This window comes from Octopus bimaculoides, chromosome 2 (assembly GCF_046866305.1).
Source record: "Octopus bimaculoides isolate indiv1 chromosome 2, ASM4686630v1, whole genome shotgun sequence".
NCBI lineage: Eukaryota > Metazoa > Mollusca > Cephalopoda > Octopoda > Octopodidae > Octopus > Octopus bimaculoides.
Window position 1 is genome coordinate 164,306,348 of NC_142929.1, and position 17,614 is coordinate 164,323,961.

Here is a 17,614-nt window from a genome sequence, read left to right on the forward strand (position 1 = left end):
CCCCCTCCACCGGAAGTTCATTCCTGTCATCCCACCCCCTCCACCGGAAGTTCATTCCTGTCATCCCACCCCCTCCACCGGAAGTTCATTCCTCTGTCATCCCACCCCCTCCACCGGAAGTTCATTCCTCTGTCATCCCACCCCCTCCACCGGAAGTTCATTCCTCTGCCATCCCACCCCCTCCACCGGAAGTTCATTCCTCTGTCATCCCGCCCCCTCCACCGGAAGTTCATTCCTCTGTCATCCTGTCAACCTCGGCTGTCTCCCGGAACCCATCTAGTGGCCTTGGCCATCCTCTCCCCTACCTTTGGGTAGCGCATTAAGGTTGAGAAATGTTTGCAGGTTGTAGGTACTGTTTTGCTTATGAATTCTTCCAATTGCAAGTTTTCTTTTCAGGTACACGACACTGCTTTTCCCCTTCCCAGGCTACAGGCCCACACCCCCAACACCCATACTGTTAGGATTGGCACTCTCAACGCCGGTACGCTGAAAGGTAGATCTGGTGAAATTGTTGAGATGCTTGAACGGAGACGCGTAGATATGTGCTGCATCCAGGAAGTAAGATGGAGAGGAGGTTCTGCAAGGTTCCTCACAGGCAAAGAACACAGGTACAAGATTTTCTGGGCAGGGAACACTGACGGGGTCGGGGGCGTAGGAATACTTCTAGCGGAGAAATGGGTGGATAAGGTAATCGAGGTCGTTAGAGTAAGTGACAGAGTACTTAAGATCAGACTAGTGCTTCATCATAGATTAGCTACTGTCATCTCAGCCTATGCACCTCAACCTGGGCTACCAGATGGTCTGAAAGACCAATTCTATGACACCCTCTTGCAAACTACCTCGTCGACGAGTGACAGGGACCTTCTCTTTGTGGCTGGAGACTTCAACGGTCATGTCGGACGTCGTGCTGGGGGCTTCCATGGCATACATGGAGGCTATGGCTTCGGTTCCCGCAACGAGGAGGGAACCAGACTGCTGGAGTTCTGTGATGCAACCAATCTTATGGTCTGCAATACCAACTTCAGGAAACCTGCCAGTCACCTAGTCACCTACCGCTCCGGCAGACACTCTAGCCAAATCGACTACATCCTCGCCAGAAATAGGGAAAGAGGGCGGCTTATAAATGCCAAAACCTACCCTGGCGAAGAATGTACCCCACAACATAGATTAGTAGTTAGCGACTTTTGGATTAAGGCAAAATGGGTGCCCAGAATTAGACAGGCTTGGAGAAGAAGGGTGTGGAAGCTTAAAGACCCTGCAAACGGACAGAGACTTAGAGACAAGTTACTTGAAGCATTTAACGAAATAGAAGGGGATATAGCATCATACAACGTGGAAGACAATTGGAGATTTCTGCGGGACAACCTGTTGAAAGCCACCGACCAGATTTGTGGGTGGTGTAAGGTCCCCTCCCGACCCAGAGTAACGTGGTGGTGGAACAAGGAGGTAGACAGGGCTATTAGACAAAAGAAACAAGCTTGGAAGGACTGGAAGAACGGTGGTAGCAGGGAATTGTACCAATGTGCCAGAAGGGAGGCTAGGCGACAGGTTTATTTAGCCAGAGGGGAAGCAGATAAGGAAAGATTTGCCAATGTTCTGCGCCGTGAGGACCAAAGACTCGAGGTATTTCGTGTTGCAAGACAGTGTAGGAGAGAGAATAGTGATGTTGTAGGAGAGAAATGTGTTCGCATGGATGATGGTACGCTTGCATTAAATGAGGATGCAAAGAAAGAGGTCTGGAGATGCCACTACGATAGATTGCTTAATAAAGAGAATGAATGGGAGAAAGAGAGCCTGCCTTATGTCGACCCAATAGAGGGACCAGCTATCCGAGTTGATAGTACCAGGGTAGATAAAGCAATTAAGAGTATGAAGACCGGGAAAGCCCCCGGCCCATCAGGAATCACTGCAGAGATGCTCAAAATATCTGGCAGTGTTGGCTATAGCCTAGTCACCCGTATTACGAACCAGGTGATACACGAAGGAGTCATACCCTATGACTGGTGTAGCAGCATCATAGTCAACTGCTACAAAGGTAAAGGGGACGCTTTAGATACAAATAATTACAGAGGCATCAAGCTGTTAGATCAGGTTATGAAAGTTACAGAGAGGGTCATAGCCCAACTAATTAGGGAGCATGCCATTAATATGTACTATAAACAGGGGTCTCAGAACAGATCCCTGTGGTTCACCAGATGTCATCTCATGGGTGAAGAATGATGTACTAGGACTGTGACTGCCTCTTTTTGACTGAGAATGAAGGACTTCAACCAGTTATAGAGATCATCTTTCACACTCATTGCAGAGAGTTTTGCAATGAGTCATTTTGTGTGGCACAGAATTGAAGGCTTTAGCAAAGTCAAGATAGATAGCATCCACTCATGAGCCACCATCAGCTGGAGTTGGGGATAAATCCAAATTGTGAGGGTCAAATAAGTCTGTGAGAGCTCTAGAAGTTTGTTTTTCTGACACAGAACTCCATTAATTTGGCAATGCAGTAAGTAAGACTGACTGGACAGGGGAATAACACTGGGAGTTTTCCACTGTTCTGGAGTGACACAGTTATTAATGCAGAATTGGAAGAAGAATGAAAGCTGGTGCAAAAGAGCATATTATGTTTGATAAGCAGATAAGTAATGCCATCATTATCAGGAGAATCGTAGTTGCACTTATTCTTGAAGTGGCATTCCACAGATGTTATAGTATTTGATGTTAGAGGTAATGCTGATGGTAAATTTGGATATTCAACAGTAAAAATGCCAGCATAGCATTCAACAATAAATTCTGTGAATTTTTTAGGATCATCAGTAATATAACTTGTGTGGATTGCAAAGAGGGCCAGAGTGAGATCTCTTTCTAACTTACATATTTCCAGAACACTTTACTATCAGGGCTGGTTGTTGCATGTTGTTTAAATTCAAGCACTGCCTGTTTTGTCACTCACTTGAGATGAGTGGATGATCTATTGTGTTGTCTTCTGTCCTGTTCTACATTGTCTATATTCCTGTTCATCACAACATCCTTTTCTGGCAAGTTGAACTACTGCAGTCTCCTAAATTACACTTTGGGATTTTTAAGGCATTAAAGTAGTACTGATGCTTTACATGCAGCCCAGCTTGAACTGAGGATGTTCTGAAGTACAGTATTGACATCTCCAGAATTGTAAAATTCAAACCAGTTTGCATGTTGTAACATTTCCAGTCTGCTGTGTTCCAATCCAAGTGAGCAGTTTGGAGATTCTTCTTGTTTCTGTTCATAAGAGAGAGATTGGCAATGATCAAAGCATGATCAGTCACCTAAAGGTTCCTCAGTAGTGATACTGATAACCATTTCAGGAGTAGTGGTAAAGAGTAGATCCAAAGTGTTGTTACCTCTTCTGGGGGAGGTGACTACTTGGGACTAGCTTGAATCCAGCACTACATCAAAGAAATCATTTGCACTTTGCTGGTGACTTCAACTCTACTGAGAGTGGTTGGGAAATCTTTCATTGGCCACAATGAAAACATAAGTGGCTATTTTCCTAGATGCAGCTCTGAGGATGTCAAAAAGCTATGTGTCTTGATGGTAATTTGGTGAGCGGTAGCCAACTCCAAATAGCAGTGTTGGCATGTTCATGTGCTTATCACAAAAGAATACCTATTATTGGTTCAAATAATCACAGATTGAAAATGTTACATATTGGCTGAAATTGTTTTTTTTTTTTTTCTTTTGTGCTTTTTCAAATGAAGTTAAACATTAAGACAGGTTTTATACAATTGCTCATTTTATTGCAGTATTTACATTTTTTTTTTTTTCTGAACATATACTACATTTTTCACAAGCCACTTCAAATTTGGTTTCATATTGTTGTAAGCTTAGAAGTATGTTAAACTACTTGTGAAGCCTCTTCCAACATTTAATACTTTTAATGTGAATTTTGGTTTAACCATTTATATTGGGTCATCCCATAAATAATGCTTTTATACTTTTATTTTTCAAAATTAAGATAAACAAAATTTTTTAAATTTAAAATATACTCTCCTTCATTTTCTACAGTGCTCTTTCATCTATCTGATAGATTTGCAAGGCTCCTCTTCCAAAATTCACTTGTCCATAACGAAAATTACTCCTACTACTGTTCTGACCTAATCTACCAAATTCATATTTTTTCTGTCCATAATGGAGAAAACTACTCCAGCCAATATATATATAAAATTGAAGAAATTATGCAAACAAGCAGTTGCATAATCAAGTATTTGTATTTTTGGAGAACTACGTTGTCGAGATTATTGTAGTGAATAATAAATGTCCAACCATACTCCTTCTTGACTCCAATTTCTTCAATTTTGTATTGACAAACAACGAAGGCCCAAATTTAAACTTGGAAGTAGATAATGTTGCCGATAGTACTGGGTAATTCTGAAGGTGACTGAGCTTTATACTGTACTCTACTACATTCCTAACAGAATGTATATATATGTGTGTATATATATATATATATATGTACCCGGTGCAAGCTATGGACACATGAGAGGTGCAGCAACATCAAAGGCAGGTTAACTAGCAAGTTAGTTTTTGTTTGTGGCAGATGTTCAGGTGCAATAAAGACTGTAAACAAACAGGAAACAACTTCTATCTCATTCCAGGGTGAAAAACTAGAGGTAGTCGATAGCTTCCGCTATCTGGGCGACCAAGTTAGTAGTGGGGGTGGGTGCGCTGAAAGTGTAGCTGCTAGAATAAGAATAGCCTGGGCAAAGTTTAGAGAGCTCTTACCCCTGCTGGCGACAAAGGGACTCTCACTCAGAGTAAAAGGCAGACTGTATGACACATGCGTACGAACAGCCATGCTACATGGCAGTGAAACATGGGCTGTAACTGCTGAGGACATACGTAAGCTCGCAAGGAATGAAGCCAGTATGCTCAGTTGGATGTGTAATGTCAATGTGAATACCCGTCAGAGTGTAAGTATCTTGAGAGAAAAGCTGAACATTAGAAGCATCAGTTGTGGTGTGCAAGAGACGATTGCGCTGGTATGGACATGTGGTGAGAATGGATGAGGATAGCTGCGTGAAAAAGTGCCACACCCTAACAGTTGAGGGAACCCGTGGAAGAGGTAGGCCCAGGAAGACCTGGGCTGAGGTGGTGAGGCAAGACCTTCGTACATTGGGCCTCACCGAGGCAATGACTACTGACCGAGACCTTTGGAAATGTGCTGTGCGTGAGAAGACCCGGCAAGCCAAGTAAGATCGTTGCCAGTGCCCCTGGACTGGTTCTTGTGCGGGTGGCACATGAGATGCACCATTTTGAGCGTGGCCGTTGCCAGTACCGCCTGACTGGCTCCCGTAGGATTTTCGAGCGAGATCGTTGCCAGTGCCCCTGGACTGGCTTGTGCGGGTGGCACATAAAAGACACCATTTCGAGCGTGGCCGTTTTCGTGCGGGTGACACGAATGGTTGGCGTTAGGAAGGGCATCCAGCTGTAGAAACTCTGCCAAATTAGACTGGAGCCTGGTGTTGCCATCCGGTTTCACCAGTCCTCAGTCAAATCGTCCAACCCATGCTAGCATGGAAAGCGGACGTTAAACGATGATGATGATGATGATATATATATAAATGCTTATTTTTGTAGTCATATTGTTGACACCAAAGTAAAGTGAATCTCACAGTCCAACTGTAGACTTCTCCACCCAACATCATGTGTTGTTGTTATGGCATCAATGATTCTCTTATATTTCAGACTCAAAATTGACTCTTTTCTCTATTTTATCTGATATTGATCTCTGTTGGAAAGCAGTGTTTTGCCACAGTTGTTGCTCTGACAGATATTGTTATATTCTGAAGTCATCGATAGAATGGTTCTGTCTGGCACTGTATGTGACCCCCAGTGGTACAGTGTTATCCTCAAAAGGTTGGATCGATACAATGTCCACTCAGTATCACAGTATAATTACTATATCAGTACAGACACCACTATCAGCACAGTCTTGTAATCTTGACCTTCTGACCTCCTTTTGTTGACCAGTTACTGGTCTATTTATAATGGCTTGTTACTACCACTTTTTACCAGGAAGGGTGAACAGTTTCACTATACAACAATCTGAATGAACTGTGTGTAGTATCACATCCTTTTGGACAATTCTAAGAAACTGCAGAATATAAGCAGGGCTGTGTGTTTAAGAAGTTTACTTCGCCACCACATGGTTTTAGCTTTGATTCTATTTGTAGCAAGTGTCATATGTAACAGTTACAGAGCAACCCAAAACATGTGAAATTTGTTAGGCAAAGACTAAGGATGTTTGTCCAATATGTTTGGCAAGCAATACAGAAGCACTGTTGTCCTCATCATCATTTAATGTCTGTCTTCCATGCTGGTTTGGGTGGAACACTGTATTAAAGCAAAATATCACCTTCATTTACAGTATTTCATTCAATCTTGATTAATTTCCTGGGATGTAGAATAAATCTCATACATGACACTGAGCCAAGTAACGAACCTCTACATGGTCACCCAACCAGTTAGAAATTGCAGTCAAATCCTCTTTTTAAATCCTGCATCACTGTTCTAGAAAATGAAACACAAACTAAATAATGTAGTCATTGTTATAGGCATAAAATAAGTTGGCATAGTCACAGCTAGACTTTTCTATCATGGACTGATTTGTTTAGAGCTGACTTTGGTACTAAACAAAATGCAAAAAAATAATCCATCTAACTCCTTTACCAACAAGTTATAACCACTGACTCGGATATACTGCTACTATAGTACTTTTTGTTTATCTAAACTAACAATTTGTGCCCCAGCAGTCACTCAATTCAAATTGATGCATTCCTTTTGTGGTGTAGACTTGGGTGAAATTCCTCTCTCCCATTTATTATATATACATGCATTCGAATGTAGCAGGGAACAGCTAGCCTTTGGCCGCTATTTGGATCACGTTGTGTCCACTACTCTGGTTGGTTGGTATTGGCGCAATTTGTCTTCTACTCAATTGTGCCAACTTGCTGCATTAAAGTTTATATCATTGTTACCCTGTTTGCTGAAATTGGTGTCTACAGCAAGATTTATATCTACATTATATTTGTCTCACATTATTTTGTGGAATTGATATCTGCTCCAATTTGAAAAACCTGTAAATCGTAAGTGCAACTGAATTTATTCATGTCATACGAGTGTTATTCCTCCAGACTACATCTACAATCTGATGTTTTGCACACACCTCATTTTCTCCTGTAATATACTTTTGTTCAGCATTGTTTGGAAACTGTAATAGAAATTGCATTTTATTTGAACACTGATGCCATTCATATTGCCTTCTGATATTTATCGTTGCTTTTATGCAAAACTGCCATCTACATTTCTGTATAAACTTTCATTGTCCTGCTTATCTTTCACCTCTTATCACATCACTCCATTGTACCATGGCCTAAGTACTTTGCAAAATCATTCCTTCATCAGAAGAAAAAGCCTAGAGCACTGTCTCTGCTTAGATTTTATTTTACAGATATGAAATTTACATTGAACATCATCTGTATAATCAATCTTTCTAAAGCCGATGAATGCTGTCTCTCCTTAAGTGATAGTAGTAATGTTTCTACTATGGGTACAAGGTCAGAGATAATTTGAGAAAATGGTTAGTTGATTAAATTGTATCTGACTGGTACTTTAGTTTAGACTCTGGAAAAAAATGAAAGTTGAAGATCACATCAACTGTTTGAACTCTGAACATAAAGAGTTGGGATACAAGGCATCACCCCATCCCCAGCAATCTCACCTTTTCCCCTAACACTAATGACTCTGCCATACTTCAATTCATGATACTTCAAATACTATTCCCTTTAGAAACAAAACTGAGAGGCTGAATGAGCTCTCAAGTCTTTTTCTTCAAACATTATTGCATGTATATATCTATAACTATAGTATAGCTCGGTTTGTGAGTGTGTGTGTGTGTGTGTGTGTGTGTGTGTGTGTGTGTGTGTTGCATCTATAGAAATCCACACCTTACAAGATAGCAATCTGGGAGTCGCACCAATGGATTCCTCATGGTCGAAAATGCCCGGAATCGGTCATTTGTTTTTTTTTTTGTTTTTTTGGTTGCTTTCTAACACGTGAATTTTTGCATTAAAAATAATTTTAAACCATCAATTCTAACAATTTTCAAATCGCCATTATTTGCATACATGAGTTCAGTCCCCTTTTACCTACGCTGTAAACAGATAGAGAGAGAGAGAAACATAACAGATTTTTTCAATATCGTCTTTTTACTGGATTATTTTGTTAACAATGTTACGAAACTTCATGTTTTCCAATTATATATATATATATATTATATGCTCTGTTATTACACTATTTTCGTTACTCATTGCACGGTGAACGGTGTAAGCTTTAAGCTTATATAACAATACCATTATTGTTTACAGCATTGTAAAATATGGCACCGTGTAATAAAGCCATTCGCACCGAAAGCATATATATATATATATATATATGTTGTTGTACTTGGGGATGGTCATATTGCCAGTTTAGCCAATAAAAACACACGCACTGTATATTTGGTGTTAATTTTTTTTTTTTTTTTTTTTTTTTTCACCTGGCAATATGACCATCCCCAAGTACAACAACATCTGTTTCAACACACGATTTCACATAAAAAATCTTGCAAAACAAATATATATATATATATATATATATATATATATATATATTTATATATATACTTACTATAGCCTCACGCTGACCAAAATCTTGAGTGGATTTCTTACTCGGAAACTGAAAGAAGACTCGTATATATGTATATATTTGTATATGTGTGTGCCTGTGTCTTGTGTTTGTACCCCTACCATTGCTTGACAACTGATGTTGCTGTGTTTACATTCCCGTAACTTACCGGTTTGGTAAAAGACACTGACACAATGAGAACTACGCTTACAAAGAATAAATCCTGTGGTTGATTTCTTCAACCAGTGGCGGTGCTCCACCATGGCCGCAGTCACATGACTGAAACAAGTAAAGCAATAAAAATCTATGCCATTTTAATCCCGAGCAAGGCCGGGTATCTCTGCTAGTCTGTAATATTTGGCAGTTGCTTTCTTTAGTCATGCTTTTAGCATTGCCAATCTTTTCTTGCATATTCATAGGATTGTCTATTTCAATGATTGTTTTCTAATTGCTTGTTTTTTCTAAATTTTACTTTTTCATAATTTAGCTGCATAACAGAGCGAAGTTCAAAACCAGAATCCAATGGTGTTTCTGTTGAAAATGGTGGTGTGCCAATTTCCAACACAGAGGAATTTAATTATGAAGGTAATGTTATTTTATATACACACCAGTATATTGTAGTGTATTATATCTACACACCAGGATTATTCTGTTGAATATGTATATGTCCCAGCATGGAACATGAATATTAATGATGATGACGATATCAATATTATTGACACATTTGAAAGTTTTATTATATATACACACATAAAATATCCAAACTGTTTTATGCATGCATATGCAAGCACATTTTGACAGTTTAACAATGTCTCAAATGTATTACTTAATATATCAGTTGTGCCTTGTGTATGCGTGTGATTTCTGTTTTCACTTAAACCTTTAACAATAAAACCATGTGACATGGTTGATGGATGTAAATGCTTCTTGACCTCTCTGTATACATTAAACATTTTCTCTAACCTGCATAATTTTCTTCCTAGAGAAAGCTGACTCGTTTACTGCATATTGAAAAATGTCCTTTCACTGTTGTACATTTTCATAAATTTGTTAGATATTTGTTCCAAAGCTCAAAATGCTATAGAACTGAATGAAAATTAATGACACAGAAACATATATTTAAATTTTAATGTCTGTAGCATAAATTATAGCAACTTATTCAAAAGCATTATCAAATGAATGTTAATTATATGAGTATTAAATGAATTTAACTTTAATTATAATGTAAAGTCATACTTTATATCTAAAAATCCAAGTTTAATGTTACTGGTTTTTGTAGTCACTTTCTATGGTAAGTTATGAAGTTTGTAGCACTGTAGAGTTCTCAGAATAAGTGAGTCGCATTGCTAATTACATTATTAAATACATTTCATTTTATCTCCAGTGGCATAGTGGATATAATTGACTGTGTGGTAATGAAGCTAATTCATTCCAGAACCTCGTACATTACCACAATAATTACATCAAGTAAAATATGTATTTAATGACAACTTATTCCAAAATCGCAACCAAGATGGAAAGTCTGAATCCTATGCATCCTTTTAATTATTAGCAAAATAGATGCATTATTTATTTTTTGTTTGTTATAAAAACAATAAATAGTAACAATATCCTAACAATTAAATGCAAAATATTTGCACCTCATATCAAAGATCTCTACCCCACGAAGAAAAAGTTAGGACATTAAAGTAAAGCATTATAGGTGTAATTACATGACAAATATTCTGTAAATTCTTTGCAATGTTGTAAATACCCAAATTTACCAGGTTTTTTTTTGCGTCACTAGCAGTATTGGTACTAGAGGTATTCTTCTCAAACTGTTCATAAAAACTTGGCTTTTCTCAATGTTTCATTCTTTAAATCACCAACTAACTGTTTCTCTGATCCACTTTTTGTGAAAAACATTTCATCTCATTACTATGCATGATGCAAGTATTATTAAGCCTACATGTACCTTTGGCCACTTTTGAGTGGTCAACACTTTTGAGATCATCTTTTCTGTTCAAAACTGGTACAGACTGTAGAATTGGGCAGTTCATACTTGGCACTAAAATCATTAAAATTGATGTTCTCTCTCTCTTAGAAATGAATTTTGTTTCCATAGTATGTTCTTCTGTACCTCGTAGTACCTTACTTTTGGCATAGTAAACATTTTTATAAAAAACTTATGACACTATGAAAAAATTTTGCTGTTCTACTTCAAATGAAATAATAAACCAGGATGATACTGCAAAATCATGAGAACACATGTAGTAAGGCTTAAACAATAAATTTTCATATGAAGGGTTTGTGTATTTTCTTTAGTGGCAGCTTCTTTGCCACTAAAGAAAATCAAATCTGATCCTCACCATCTTTACATATCCAAGGATATGGATATTGCTCTGATATAAAGCATCTTCAGAGCTGACCTTTCCATGTCTCCCTTTGCTTTGGGTACATTTTAGTGTCAGCAGACATTCCTGTGTTGGCAATTTACATCACATTTCCACACCATCAGCTGATGATGTCTCTAATTACCAACCATACTGTCCCCTCCAGTATATTTTGCATCAAGTAGGTAACATTACCCATCCAACTAGTTATATTCCCCTAATTTCTCCACATCTCCTACATTCAATATCCATGTTTCACACAAACCAGCACATAGAATATTTGAAATAGTGAAAAGCTTTTTTTAAACTAGGCAGTGACGGGTTTGATTCTGAAACTGTTGAGTCCTCACACAAGATCGACTCTCATGAGATATGAGAAATTAGTTGATAGAGCAATATTTCTTAAATTTAAGTTGAATATAATTATGCAATTTACACTAAATTGTAATGTTTCCTGTGATACAAGAGGATTTCTTTTTGTCATTTTTGTAAAAAGTGAACCTTTTACAATTGTTTTGTTGTTGACCAAACAAATCAGACTATATAATTTTCAATTAGATTAAATCTAGTAATTAAGATTTTTAATATTTTCTTTTAAATTTCTAGAGATATAATTCTGCCCAATCAAGTTTACATTAATATTAATTTTTTTAGTTTCAAACTTGTTACAGAGAACACAGTAACTGGAAGGTTATTGTATTACTGTCTAAGCATATTCCACCAGTTGCATAAATCTGCTTGTCTCCACCTAATAGTGTATTCAGTCCTTTATGTTTTAGAAGGAAGGTCATGAAGTTGGAAAAACAATTTCCCCTACAGTGTGCACATATTTGCAAAACCATTGTGCTCATTTTGGTATGGAAGAATGATTGTAAATTTGTTTTAATCAATATTTTAAAAAGACAAATGGTTTCATTTCCAAAAGTGAGAAAAGCCATCTGTTTTGTTTATTTTAAGGTCAGTAGTATGACTTACTAGAAATGTTTGTCTATTTCAGTAACTAATCAGCTGGCACCTGCAAATTCTTACACTGCTGTTAATTCGTGTGACACTGTTAACCTTCGAATCGGTGACAAAGAATTTTGCAATCTCCCACCAATTTCTGTTCCTTCCCTTCTCCACTCTACAGTACAGAAAATACCAAATACAACAGCATTAGGTAAGAGTTTCATCCAAAATATTAGTCGTTTTTCTTTTTACACCTTTATTCTCATTTTTTTTTTCCAAGTAATCATTATGATGTTTGTTAAATGATTATTCACATATCAGTTCTGGTGATATTTATTAACTTATAATAATTAATGTTTTCAATTTTGTATTCCAAAGCTGTGAAACGTGACAATGTCTGGATAAAGTGGTCCTACAAAGAATATGAAGAGGAAGTTTTGTGTATTGCTAAAGCTTTTATAAAGGTGAGTGTGTGTGTGTGTGTGTGTGTTGCTTTTGATAAAGGTGTGTGTGTGTGTGTGTGTTGCTTTTGATAAAGGTGTGTGTGTGTGTGTGTGTGTGTGTGTGTGTGTGTGTGTGTTGCTTTTGATAAAGGTGTGTGTGTGTGTGTGTTGCTTTTGATAAAGGTGTGTGTGTGTGTGTGTGTGTGTGTTGCTTTTGATAAAGGTATGTGTGTGTGTGTGTGTGTGTGTGTTGCTTTTGATAAAGGTATGTGTGTGTGTTGCTTTTGATAAAGTGTGTGTGTGTGTGTGTTGCTTTTTGATAATGGTAAAAGATGCAGCAATATCGGAGGAAGGTTAACAGGGAAAATAACTTTTGTATTTAACTGCCAGCAGAGTAAGCTAGAGGTAGTAGATAGCTTCTGTTGTTTAGGTGACCAAGTTAGTAGCGGAGGTAGATGCTCTGAGAGTGTAGCTGTAAGAATAAGATTAGGCTGGGCAAAGTTCAGAGAGTTTCTACCTCTGCTGGCAACAAAAGGCCTCTCCTTCAGAGTGAAAGACAGATTGTATGATGCCTATGTGCAAACAGCTATGCTACATGGCAGTGAAACATGGGCTGTGACAGCCAGCAGCATGCAAAGGCTTGAAAGAAATTAAGTCAGTATGCTTTGCTGGATGTGCAATGTCAGTGTGCATGTTCAACAGCATCTTGAGAGAAAAGTTAGGCATCAGATGTGGTGTGCAAGAAAGACAACTGCACTGGTATGGTCATATGATGCATATGGAGAAGGACAGCTGTGTAACTGTGGAGGGAACCTGTGATAGAGGTAGACCCAGAAAAACATGGGCTGAAGTAGTGAAGCATGATCTTCAAACTTTGGGCCTCACAGAAGCAATGACGAGGCAAGACCTGTCCAGCTAAGTGAAATTGTAGTCGTGGCCGATGCTGGTGTCGTGTAACTGGCACTCATACCAGTGACACGTGAAAAACACCAAGCGTAGGGCCTCACGGAGGCAAAGTGGTTGAGCTCCTTCTGAGTGTTGGGCCTCACAGAGGCAATCACCAAAACCTTTGGCATTATATTGTACTCGAGAAGACCCATCTAGCTGAGCAAAATTGCAGTTGTGGCAGATAGTATCACACAAATGGCACCTGTGCCAGTGACACATAAAGCACCCATTACGCTCTCAGAGTGGTTGGCGTTAGGAAGGACATCCAGCCATAGAAACCATACCAAATCAGACTGGAGTCTGGTGCAGCCTTCCAGCTTGCCAGCCCTGGCCAAACCGTCCAATGGACGTTAAATGATGATGTTGCTAAATAAAGCCTTTAGAAAGGTGAGTGTTGTTAAAGCTTTTATGAATATGTGTGTGTTGATAAAGATTTTATAAAGGTGTGTGTGTTGATAAAGCTTTTATAATTTGGATGGCAGGGAGCATCCTTTTCAAATGTAAAGCAATTGAAACAGGAAATTTTTTTTGTGTATGTTTTTACTTAGCTTTTTTTTTTGTTGTTTTTCAGTTGGGTTTGGAGCCTCATCATGGTGTTGGTATCCTGGGTTTCAACTCTCCAGAATGGTTGATTTCCAATTTAGCTGCAATATATGCTGCGTAAATATCTTTGACACTTTTATGCACACTATTCTATTGGATTTTAACTGACATTATTGTTCTTTAAAATTGCAATATAATTGTACCCATCCCTTCTAGAGTTTTGGTGACAACATAAATGTCAACATTAATTCCTTTTAATATCAACTGCTTCAGACCATACTTATTAAGGTGTCCATACCTAAATTAAAACTTCAAAATCTCATAACATGAATGAGATTGAGATTTTCAGTTGGTAACACCATATTATAAAGTTACATATTTCATTAACTATTCTATTTAAAATCTTGATTATAGTAAAAATTGAAACAGCCAGCATGTTTATTAGAAATATTGATAGAAGTCAAATGTATGCTCTTTTAAAATTATAGTGGTATATCAGTTGGAATATACACAACAAATACAGCAGAAGCTTGTGCATTTGTTGCCAAAGACAGCAACACAAATATCATGATTGTGGAAAATCATCAACAATTACAGAAGATTTTGGAAGTACGTGACAGCTTACCTGACTTGAAGGCAATAGTTGTTTATTCTGGAGAGGTTGCTGTTAAGGAGCCCAATATCTATTCGGTATGTTGGATTTTCTTTGTTCTTTTTTTTCTTCCAGTGATTTGGCTTGGAGGAAGGGGCTGTGTACATAGCCTTCAAAGACCATCCTAGTTGAGATAAGTTTATAACTGGGAATAATTGGCATGAGAGGGCTTGTGACCAGGGACTTGGCATGAATTAAAGGAAAAAATAGGCTATTACAGAAGAACCAGAGTACTAAATTGTACCTAGTTTTAAAGATAACTCGTACATTGAAATACTTAATCACTGGGCAGTGTCTGGTTAGTTGTATATACAGCATCAAAGTATGTTAAGAGATAATGGAGGGCTGATGGGTTTACCTTGGCAGCATGAAATATTTGTTAGAGCAATACTAAGTTCCCCTACAATTTAATTCCATCAATCTCTGAGTTCCTTGAACTGTACAGATCTTTTGTCATTGATTATAGCCATTGGAGTGTGGCCTTGTTGGAGTGTTACCTTCAAGGCTTTCACTTGATCATATTGATCTTGGAGTTTATTACAATCAGGAATTTATTTTATTCATCTCTTTATCGGATTGCTAGGTTGTTACACCAATATATGGATAAAAGTTTCAACACAGTTTCCATTCACCAAATGGCACTCATTAGGAATTGGTCAAGCATAGGTTTTATTAAAAGTTAAGGTGATTTGCAAAGAGATTACACCTGGAACCATGAGATTGTAAAGTTAACTTCTTAATTACATGGCTATGCCTGAAGCTATACCAATATTCAGGTAATTTGCACATGTCTGACTAATATTTAATTTTGTTTATTTTTCAGTGGCAAGAGGTGAAGAAAATGGGTGCTGAATTACCAATGTCACTTGTTCATCAAAGACTTCAGACCATCAGTCCAAACAAATGTTGTTTACTTATTTACACTGTAAGTTTGAGTAATTTACAATTAGCTGAATTTGTCTTAACAATTGCTCTGTGTGTGTGTGTATTACTTTTGAATTTTGATTTCTATAATTTATATTTCTCTTATGTAAATGAATTACTCACTGACAGTTTTCATATTTCCCATTCTGTTTTATCTTCTTGGAATTTAGCAACTATCTATAGTAAATCCATCTTGCACAGTGATTCTAGAATTGCCTATTTTTATTCCTTTTGCATTGTGAAGTGAGCTTGCTCTAATTTCACCTGGGTTTGTGGATTGTCATTTCATCAGTGCAGTAATCTGTCCTCATAATGTGATGTCACATAGAATGGTTAATTGATAGTTTTTTTAATGCAAAATTTGGAATGATTTATCATTTTATCCAGCACACACATGCATGTACTCTTGTGTGTAACCAGTGGTGTGGACACCTTGGCAGCCATATGCACTGAAAGATGTGGACAGTGTAGTTGATAAATTACTTGATAACCAGCTGACAGTTTCATGTTCGTTGCCAAAATGGCTCTTGATCTTTATCTAATTGGCTCGAAGAGGGTACCACTTATCACAATGGAACTGAGTAATTCATTGATTTGCAGGGCTTAGCTCAGTTTCTGCTATAGCTAGAAGCTAATTATGGTTGACAGATGTCCTAACTAGGAGTGGGTCTATTTCTCTACTACTCAAATGCTAGCTAATAAATATTAGTCATGTTAGGATATAGGTGATGGTTTTGTTACTATGTATCAACCTAATATTTTTCTTCTGCAGAGTGGAACAACAGGTAACCCAAAAGGTGTAATGATCAGCCATGACAATGTAAGATTTACTTTACTATTTTTATTATTTTAGATGTAAATTATCTGATTTAATTTGTAAGTTTCTTATATTTCCATTTTGTAAACAGCAGCTGTATTAGTGACTGAGTCCCAATGGTTTAATCATTGGTTCAGTGCATGTCTGATAACATCAAGTGAAAGAATAACTTGATGCAGAACAGATATCGTAAAAGAATAATTATATTCATCCATCATTTTACATCTGTTGTCCTTGCTGGCATGAGCTGGATGGTTTAACCAGAGCTGGTAAGCTGAAGAGCTTGTTTTATAGTGTGCTAGATGCTTTTACATGGTACTGCCATGAGTAGCCCTACATCCTTTCTTAGCCTATTGTTTTAAATATACCTAACATCCAGTATATCCCTTAACTTATATACATATTTGCCTGATGGGCATCTGCACAGTTTGTCTACCAAATCCAACTAACAAGATGCTGGTCAACCTAAGATTATGGTACCAGGCTCCTGGACAAATAAATATATATTTATCCCCCACCTCTCCAACTGGCTCCTGTGCCAATAGCATGTAAAAAGCACCATCTGAACATGGCTGATGCCAGTGCCACCTCATTGGCTCCCATGCCGGGGGCATGTAAAAAGCACCCACTACACTCTCAGAGTGGTTGGCATTGGGAAGGGCATCCAGCTGAAGAAACATTGCCAGATCAGATTGGAGCCTGGTACAGCCTCCTGGCTTGCCAGTCCCCAGTCAAACCGTCCAACCCATGCCAGCATGGAAAAGGGACGTTAAACGATGGTGATGATGGCAGACCACAGCATACATAGATTAGAATTAGGCCTCTAACCCTCAGATGTCTCTTGGCAAAGGTCCTGTGTGCTCATGCTTTATGATTGTACTGCCAGGTGCTTGCCCGGTCCAGATGATGGCAATAAGATTCAACTCTGAACCACTTAGTTATGAAGCTAATTTAAACACACAGCTATGATTGTGCCTTGTTATGCAATTATGCCTTCAGTTTTGACATTTTTTCTCTTTAAAGTGTTGAAGATACTAGATTCTTCTTATTTCAGTTGACATGGACAGCACATGTGGTTCAACAAAACACGCCCATTGAATTTGGCAATGAGTACATCCTGAGTTATCTACCATTAAGTCATGTTGCAGCACAGTTACTAGATATATATATGACGATTTCAGTTGGCGCCTCGCTTTACTTTGCACAACCAGATGCTTTAAAGGTAGGTTTTCTTTTATTTGTTTCAGTCATTTGACTGCGGCCATGCTGGAGC

General features: G+C 38.0%; 1 protein-coding gene across 18 annotated transcripts in view; it reads left to right on the forward strand.

Annotated features, from left to right (window-relative positions):
* The window catches only part of LOC106875267 (long-chain-fatty-acid--CoA ligase ACSBG2), a 44,782-nt gene that overhangs the window by 16,615 nt on the left and 10,553 nt on the right, over positions 1-17,614 (forward strand). For all 18 annotated transcript variants that reach the window (XM_089348026.1, XM_089348032.1, XM_089348036.1 and 15 more), the window contains exons 3-10: positions 9,182-9,279; positions 12,064-12,225; positions 12,393-12,478; positions 13,977-14,065; positions 14,437-14,638; positions 15,424-15,525; positions 16,297-16,344; positions 17,396-17,563. In XM_089348026.1, the coding sequence (XP_089204152.1) occupies positions 9,182-9,279; positions 12,064-12,225; positions 12,393-12,478; positions 13,977-14,065; positions 14,437-14,638; positions 15,424-15,525; positions 16,297-16,344; positions 17,396-17,563 (955 nt within the window). The remainder of the gene's footprint in view (positions 1-9,181; positions 9,280-12,063; positions 12,226-12,392; positions 12,479-13,976; positions 14,066-14,436; positions 14,639-15,423; positions 15,526-16,296; positions 16,345-17,395; positions 17,564-17,614) is intronic.